A 9,024-nucleotide genomic window follows, 5' to 3' on the forward strand; every position below is an offset into this window, starting at 1 on the left:
ATATTTATTTGTAGTTGTATTGCGACTCAATTGCTAATAGTTTTGTGTACCATTTACTCGCTTTGACACTAAGTGACAGCTGTCATTTCGCAACCCAACAAATTAGTTTGTATTTGTATTTTGACCAAATTGCTAATAGTTTTGTGTTCTATTTACTCGCTTTGACACTAGGTGACAGCTGTCATTTCGCAACCCAACAAATTAGTTTGTATTTGTATATCGAACAAATTGCTAATAGTTTTGTGTACTATTTACTTGCTTTGACACTAGGTGACAACTGTCATTTCGCGACCCAAACAAATTAGTATGTATTTATTTGTAATTCGAACAAATTGCTAATAGTTTTGTGTACTATTTACTAGCTTTGACATTAGGTGACAGCTGTCATTTCGCGACCCAAATAATTTGTTTGTATTTGTATTGCGACCCAATTGCTAATAGTTTTTCAATAGTTACTCTCTTTGACACTAGTTGACATCTGTCATTTTGCGCTACATAGGTTAAGAACCGCTGTGTTAGACAACATTGAATGAATACATTCAATAATCTCATTCTAATTATTATTTTTAAGACATGCCAAATTCAGCCTTATTTTATAAATTATGATTTATATTTTAAGAAGTTTAAAATTTTAAACATGTAGAAAACAATATGAATATTTGAAGTTTTTACTAAATATTCTCAAATTGCAATGTTTTTACAGTAAATCTTAATGCAATTTATTTGTTAATTTTCTTTTTATTTTGTTTTAATATTATAATAACAAATATTTGACAACAATTTGATAAATATAATTTTTTAATATTCAACATTTGTTTTGGTCATTAAGAATACGTTTGTAAAAAAAAAGAAATCTGGCCAAGATAAGGTAAGATAAAAATAGTTTGCAAATTGCATATAATTGGTCTGTTTTATTAATGAAGTAGGTGTGCGTTTTAGCTTGGTAGACTACTCCGTGTGCTTGTGTGTGTGTGTATCGATTTTGCTGGAGTACAACGGACGGTGCAGTGGACCAAATGTGCTGTGTTTTTGGATTCGGCGGCGGTAGTATTGAGTGTGGGTGGTTCGGCATCTCCGCCGTTCTCTGGGTCGCCGCGCGAAAGTCAGCTGTGCTGCGAGTGCGGCGGCAGCGCGGGTGTTTGGGGGTGGCGGCGGCGGCGTCGGCAGCGAGGAGTGCGCGCGGGGCGTTAACTCAGTGTTCCGAACATTTTTCCCACTTATTATGAAGTTTGCCACCTCACCAAAGACGCAGTGATTTCACCTTCGTCGCAAAGACACCGAAAAGAATTGAGGTAAGGTAAATGAAGCACCCAATTTTTTGAGTGCCCCACGACAAAATATTTTGCATGCAACCGTGACGAGACCATCCCCCCACGTTTTGTCGATAAATTCGCGATGGGGGCGAAATCGGGAATAGTCTGCGCGTGGCTCAAAACCAAGAAAACAGTAATTATGTTGTGATTTATTTGTTTGATCGGATTGTCCCTTCGTTTGTGCATTGTTTCGCGGTTGGGGGGTGGGCGGCGGCGGCGGTGTTTGCAGCGGGGGGAATTTGCGCTGAAACCGACGACAAATTATTTGTTTACTCCGTTCCGGTCGCATCGCTGAACAACCGGAAGTTGTAAATATTTTAACCAATCCAAACACAGTTGTTGTCGTGGCAATAATATTTGTTTACAAAGAGAAATGCTGATTTCTTTATTTACGAATAAAACTGAACACAATTCAAGCTGCACTGAGTAATTTATTTTAATAATATTAATACATATAGAATGGTTAAATAATTAAGAATTTATAAGTTTTAATCAGTGTTTTTTAATGCTAAAATCACACATTATTTCCATGAAATTCTTAGTTAAAGATTCGTGACTACAAATCAAAAAAAGGTTTATATTAATGTAAAATATTTTTTTATTTAGTTACTTAACAATTTTTATTTATTCATTTGGTGGAGGCGCTGGGATTGCTTGCATCTCTATGAAAGAATGATTGCGGTTCTTTCCGTTATAAATTAATTTATTGTTATTATCAATTGATCCATGGACCATTGAATACTTATCATCACGTGCGGTTCCTAATATTTCTTTTACATATATAATTATAAAAATGGTTCTTCAGTTCCAAAAACGTTACCAACTAATGCTTTTGATTCTATTAACATTAGTACAAGAAACATAAATCAAAATCCCAGCTAAATGTGAATATATTTGTTTTAGATGAAAAATCTCATTATTTTAAATAGAATGCAAAGACTTAAACAATATTTTAATACAATATAAACCACTTTCAAATAAATAATTTCAAATGTATAAGTAGTAAAAGAGACCTTGTGAGTTTTTTTAATTTTCTATACATTCTTTTTATAAAGTAAAATCGTAAAAAGTAAACTATTTTCAAAATTACAATTTAAGAATAATTTCATTTTTATTCATATAATAATTCTGTAAAAGATAACAATTTTTCAAATATCATCAATATATCTTTATTGTTATAACTGTTACAAATTTAAAATCATAACTTTAGATAATTGTTTATCAATAATTAACTTAGTAAATTATATTTTTTTGACTATATAGAAATTGTATAGTTAATTTTAAAATATATATTTTTTGTTTAATACGGTTAAATTTGCATTTAAATGCTTGCTATAAACGCAGTTTTACTGATTCCCTTTCAAGATAATTCAAAGTCATTACGGGACTGATAGTGAAAACACATGCAATCCATTTACATGCAACATCAAATTCCACGTGATCGACAATGTGCTCACCACACTCCCTCACCGCCAGCCTCGATGGGCGGGAACGAGCAACGCCAGCAGAAGCTTAATCATAAATCAACGTTTTTAATTTATGTGCTATAAATCTTCGGCCATTTAATACTGATGATGATGTGATACCAAAAATTGAAACTTATCTCAGACCGGATGTAATTTCAGATGCTACCATGGAGACGTTTATGATCCAATCTGCGAGTCACATGCCGCAGAGACAAAACATATCAAAGGCAAAACGTGCGAAAGTCTCTGGCAGGATGAACGCGACGAACTTAACTGCCGAAGTGCAGCAGGATGCGGCCGAGAATTATACTTCCTTGTACGCGAGCGGTCTGCTCTTCGATCCAAACGGGACGATGCCTTGGAACGGAAGTGACCTATTCAATATTACCAACAGCACCGATCTGGATTACGATTACCAAATGGTTAGCAATGGAACAGATATTGTACCCGGGGAAATCTGGAGCTTCTGCAAGGATTGGACTCCAACGCAACACAACTTGTACCAAACCGCCAACTTCCTATTAGCTGCAGCTTTCCTAATACCAGGAAGTTTCAAGCAGAGCGTGCTTTTAGTCAGGTATTTATATATACACAAATAATCCTATTTCCATAAAGAAATCAACAAATATTTCAGGGCTTTATTGAGTTTGGGATATTTACTCTTAACGAGCTGGGCCGGAAGCGAAGTCTGCTCCCCGGATTTGGTTCTCTGGACTTCTCTGCTGCTTATCCTCAATCTGACCCATACTTGTATACTCACGTGGCGCTTCCTACCGCCCACGCTCACCCTCGAACTCACCGAGCTATATCTCAAGGTAATGCACGCAACTTCCTTATAAATTCTTTTATTCATGTACCTAAACCGATTTTATCTGTAAAATTGAGGCGCGCGTTCGTTTCGCAACAAAGAAACCCATTAAATGTACACGCTACACGCGAAATTATAAATATTTTCAAATCGATTCCAGGTTTTCAGCCCACTTAGGGTCAGCAAAAAGCATTTCAAGGAATTGGTCAGGGAAGCTCACGTAGTGATTTTGGAAAGGGGCGACATCTACGCCGTCGAGGACGTCAGTCCTGCCGACGAGAGACTTTCCATCCTTCTTAAAGGAAAGTGAGTTACTGCAAAAAAACATAATGAGTAAATGATAAATCATAATCTTTCTAGATTGCGTGTCACGTGCGACGATACACATCTACACTTTATTACCACTCATCAGTTCGTTGATAGTCCCGAGTGGGAGGCGAATCACGAGCAATCTGATGACGTTTTCCAAGTTACTATCACGGCGGAAGAAGACTGCGTTTACCTATGTTGGCCTAGAATGAGATTGGAACGAGTCCTAAGACATCGGCCTATGTTGAAGACTATTTTGGATTGTATTATTGGTAAGCAAAATTGATAAATGTAATTTGTAAATAGCAAAACATTTGTTCATTTGCAGGAAAAGATATAACTCAGAAACTTTACTCTCTGAACGAGCATTTGAGCGGCCTAGACATTGAGCGGGAAAAGAGTAAAAGAGATGAAATATGGGCTAAGACCCATATAAGAAGCATGTCAATGGATGCTGTTGATACAGGAACTACCGGCTTCGTACGGTCCAGCTATTACAAGGATGTTCAAAGGAAGCATTCGTTAAATTCTTCACGTAAATATATCGTTTTCATAGCGCAATTAAATTTTAAAATGTGTCTTCTAGTTACGGGTTCGATAAAAGGTTTGCATGCACAATGCTGGATCCCAGTGGTAGCAAACCACTTTCCAGCGGTATCTCCATTTACTGCGGCCGCATTAGGGATCGATGGTGATGGAAACATCGATGCGACTTCGACGACAACTTTATTGAGAGTGCCAGAAATACCGATGACTCCGCAACGGACGCGTTCCTTTAAAAAGACTCGCGAAGTCAAGTTCAAAAACTATTGAAATACCATAATAGCATCTTCATCGCATTCACTCTTTGTAAATACACACGAGATCATATACAATTACGGGCCATTTATTTAAACAAACAAAAAAATAATAATAACAGCACAAAAAGACCAAACATTGTGAATACTTTTATATCTGTGCCTTTTAGGTCCGTAGCCGAACAATATTTTAATTCATAACAAATAAAAGAAAAGAAAAAAACAACAAATATTTAACAAATTTACACACGTCACACCAATTCCAGACAGGACAATCTGTTTTTAAATTTTAAAAACTTGAACGTGTAAATTTGTTAATGCTATTCAAAGAAATATTATATATTGGATATAATTTTAGGGCAAAAGTGAAACCTGCTTTTCGCTGGATTTGTAGCTTAGTGACAATGAGAACGTGGATTCGAAACGTAAACGAGTTGGCCTCCTCAGAGAATATAGTAATGCGTGTTACGGTATTTGGATGTAAGTGTTAATTTACAATTTCGGTTCTTTCCTTCTTTTTTTTTCCACTTAAATGCCTTCCATGGAGCGGGATTTGAAATCGGAAGATTTAATAAGATTGAGCGAAGTAAAAAGTGTGTAGAATGTAGCCTTATGATATTATTATATGATAAAACACAAAATTCAAAATGCTAATGTTAATGTTATCCATGTTTATATGTATTTATATATATATATTTATATGTTATGAAAGAATTTATATAAAAAAAAATCCTATGAAATATTACACTTTGTATAATAAAATATTTTATATACAATATTGTAATCATTTTATTTTTTATAATTCAGAATATATTTTTCAGCAGAAAAGAGATTAGAAATCGATGGTTTAGGTCTCAATTTCAAATTCCGAAAGAGCCTACTATTTATACCATTATGTGATACAATGATAAAAAGTTAAAGGAACTTTTTTATATCTTTATATGAATCGTTGATCTATGTGTAGGAATTTCGTTTCTGTTATGAGGTTTCTTGGATTCTAAGCATGGACGAAACAATAATTATTCACACTTTGTAATTTGAAGATATAATCTATTTAGTTTTTCATATAAAAAACCATGTTCTAATTGTATAATTTTCTTTTCCGTTATGAGATTCAAATTCAAATAATGCCAAACCATTATCACTGATAAATAACAGTGTACAGTATGAGCAAGTAGAAATGTTAAGATATCTCTCTAACTTCATAAACCATACTTATAGTTATTTTATTTTATATCATTTTGTATCAAGAGGTGTATCTGCTAATATGTGATGTAAATTAATGCTAAATCAGACTCAAAGGAATTATCCATCTTCCAAAACTTCCTAATCGATCAGTTGTGAGTGAGTGACTAATAAAATGCATGCACAATTTCAACTCGAAGCATGTATTAATATGATGAACTTATTCCAGTGTAAACTAATCGATTGCTTAATAAGTGATTTGAAATTCTATTCGATGAATATCATTCAATTGACTAACATTTCCTTGATTTTCTATTGGGAATAGTAATCGAGGAACATATTGACACTGACATTCATTTATTCACATTCAATTAATTGTAAATTAATTGCAATTAGAAAATTAATAAATTATTGATGTTTGTCATACAGTGTTTATCAATTTATCCGCAAGAGGGAGTTTTTATGTTATTAAATAATTTTGAATTTGAACATCAGTTGGCATCACCTATTGCTTTTACGCCGGTTTGCGGAGGGGAGTTCAGTCACAGTTCGTATGCGTCGGCGTGTGCTCCTGTTTTATAAGTTCAAAATTGTTGTGCAACTAGTTCAAATCCGATGAACTGCGATGTGTGTTTTGAGAAAACCATCATCGGAGATCACAACCCCATTAGATTTAACGACAATTAAAGGTTAGTGGTGAATCTGATTTTTTGCATTGCATTGAAAGTTTCCCAATTTGTTCGCTAGTCGCTTACGTAGCTTGTGTTAAAATGTGCGTACTCTGTAATAACTCTTAATTGAGAAATTCGCGTTAATTAATTAGAAATTTGGACGCATCAAAAATGGCGGACCGTTGCGTTCTTTCCACCACTTTCTTTTGTTTTTAATTGATACCAACGCATTTTTTTGCAAAAAAAAAAAAATTGTTGTACCAGGTACCGGTTGGTACGATTGTGACATTCTTTTGTTAATGTTGATACCAACGCATTTTTATTGCAAAACACTCAAAATTGATTTATCACGTACCGGTTGGTACGATCGTGGCGTCTCTATAGTTGTGCGCGTCCCTTTCTTAAGTCAACATCGTTCCAATTAGAAGTGCGCGAAAATTAATGAAATTTTGAGACTCTCATTAATTTTCAGTTTAAATTGAAAACCATGATCGGAGATCACAACCCCATTAGATTTAGCGGCAATTAAAGGTTAGTAGTTAATCTGATTCTATACAAAAAAAAATTATTGCATTGAGTTTTCCAAATTGTTCGCTAATCGCTTACGTAGCTTGTGTTACAATGTGTGTATCTTGTAATAACTTTTAATTGAAAAATTCGCGTTAATTAATTAGAAATTTGGACGCATCAAAAATGGCGGACCGTAGCGTTTTTTCCACCACATTCTTTTGTTTTTTGATACCAACGCATTTTTGTTGCAAAACAATAAAAATTAACGTACCAGTTATAGGTTGGTACGAACGTGGCGTCTCTAGTTGTGCGCGTCCCTTTCTTAAGTCAACATCGTTCCAATTAGAAGTGCGCGAAAATTAATGAAATTTTGGGACTCTCATTAATTTTCAGTGGAAATTGAAAACCATGATCGGAGATCACAACCCCATTAGATTTAGCGGCAATTAAAGGTTAGTGGTTAATCTGATTCAATACAAAAAAAAAATTCATTGCATTGAGTTTCCCAATTTGTTCGCTAATCGCTTACGTAGCTTGTGTTAAAATGTGTTAATGTGCTTGTGTTAATGTTTAATAACTTTTAATTGAAAAATTCGCGTTAATTAATTAGAAATTTGAACGTATACAAAATGGTGGAATGACGCTTTCCTTGCGCCATTTTTTTTTATTTATTGTTAATTTTGCATTTTTGTTGCAAAAATAAAAGACGTGCCAGGTGTCGGTTGGTACGATTGTGGCGTCTCTACAAGATAGTTGTGCGCGTCCCTTTTTTAAGTCAACATCGTTCCAATTAGAATTAATGAAGTTTTGTGGATTTCTTATTAATTTTTAGTGGAAATTGAAAAGCTGCTGTTCCGAACCGTAACCAGCGACAACAACGCCCATCTATGGTGAGCAATTTAAATCTTTATTTTTCGCATGTTCTTTTTTTTTCAAAGCTTTTCTTTGTAACTTCATAAACTATAGTCTATTTGTATGAATAGGTGTGTCTACTAAAATGTGATGTAAATAAATACTAAATTAGACTCGAAGGAATCATCAATGTTATAAAATAGACTAATCGATTGGTGGTGAGTAAATGTGTAATAAAATTAATGCATCATTCAAGCTCGAAGGATGTATTAATATGAGGTATTTGTTCCAATGCAAACTAATCGATTGGTTTATAAATGATATGATATGATATTCTATTCGATGAGCATCAGTTGATGTGCTCACTCGGTTAACATTTCTTATTGGAAATACTTAACAAACATAATGAGTTGCTACCACCAACTGCGTTTTATTCATTTATTTTCTTACAGCTTCAGCATTTGTTTATTTACATGGATGCAAGGTATTGAATATACTAGGTCATTCTATGCGTTTATCACGTTCGCAGTGATTCGCATGTAATGGCAAGACCGTCTGTGCTAAAACCTTCTCGAGGTGCATCCGTTAAGGTCGTTGCTCGTATCCGTAATATGCGAGCAATCACCGACAGATCACAGCGGATCTAGGGGCTCGCGTTTTCCCCGAAATTTCATTTCTTTGTATCGCGACAGGTGTCGTTAAGAAAAGTCTTGGTCATTAGCCGATTCTTAGTCTTACATTCTGATTTACATTGTTTGTGCGTTATTTTGAAAACAAGTTTAAAGCTTCGGAGTTGGCGCATTAATTTCTAAATATAAAAACGTGAAAAGAATTTAAGAAAAAGTTGGAAAATTAATTAAGTAATAATTGAAGTTATGAAGTTAAGTGAGGAGGGCTGATTGTTGTTGAATCCCGTGTGGTATAAAATCACTTACTACTTGATGTCTTCATCTGCATCTCTGCCAATCTCCATCTCAGCCCTCGTTGTTGATTGGCACTCACGAATACTCACGATAATTTATCAAAAAATGCGCACAAAACTCCCGGAACTTTAACTTTCCCGTGATTCTAATATTAATTTAATTAACTGCACTCACGGTTGAACAACAAAAG

The 9,024-nt window shown here is 34.5% G+C and overlaps 1 protein-coding gene across 1 annotated transcript; it reads left to right on the forward strand.

Annotated features, from left to right (window-relative positions):
* Positions 1 to 961: 961 nt before the first annotated feature.
* On the forward strand, positions 962 to 5,355 carry LOC108560235 (blood vessel epicardial substance-B-like). Its single transcript, XM_017917694.1, has 7 exons — positions 962 to 1,292; positions 2,939 to 3,356; positions 3,414 to 3,594; positions 3,748 to 3,893; positions 3,948 to 4,168; positions 4,225 to 4,431; positions 4,483 to 5,355. The coding sequence occupies exons 2-7, from the start codon at positions 2,947 to 2,949 to the stop codon at positions 4,707 to 4,709; spliced, it is 1,392 nt and encodes a 463-aa protein (XP_017773183.1). The 5' UTR covers positions 962 to 1,292; positions 2,939 to 2,946; the 3' UTR covers positions 4,710 to 5,355.
* Positions 5,356 to 9,024: the final 3,669 nt, after the last annotated feature.

This window comes from Nicrophorus vespilloides, unplaced genomic scaffold (assembly GCF_001412225.1).
Source record: "Nicrophorus vespilloides isolate i.1.1-1 unplaced genomic scaffold, Nicve_v1.0, whole genome shotgun sequence".
Classification (NCBI taxonomy): Eukaryota; Metazoa; Arthropoda; class Insecta; order Coleoptera; family Silphidae; genus Nicrophorus; species Nicrophorus vespilloides.

What these genes read in the sequence shown, in the direction of transcription:
- LOC108560235 (XM_017917694.1), top strand. Translation starts at nt 2,947, where the DNA reads ATGGAGACGTTTATGATCCAATCTGCGAGTCACATGCCGCAGAGACAA. An exon ending in TCACCGAGCTATATCTCAAG is followed by an intron (nt 3,595 to 3,747) that starts GTAATGCACGCA and finishes AATCGATTCCAG; the next exon opens with GTTTTCAGCCCACTTAGGGT. An exon ending in TATTTTGGATTGTATTATTG is followed by an intron (nt 4,169 to 4,224) that starts GTAAGCAAAATT and finishes GTTCATTTGCAG; the next exon opens with GAAAAGATATAACTCAGAAA.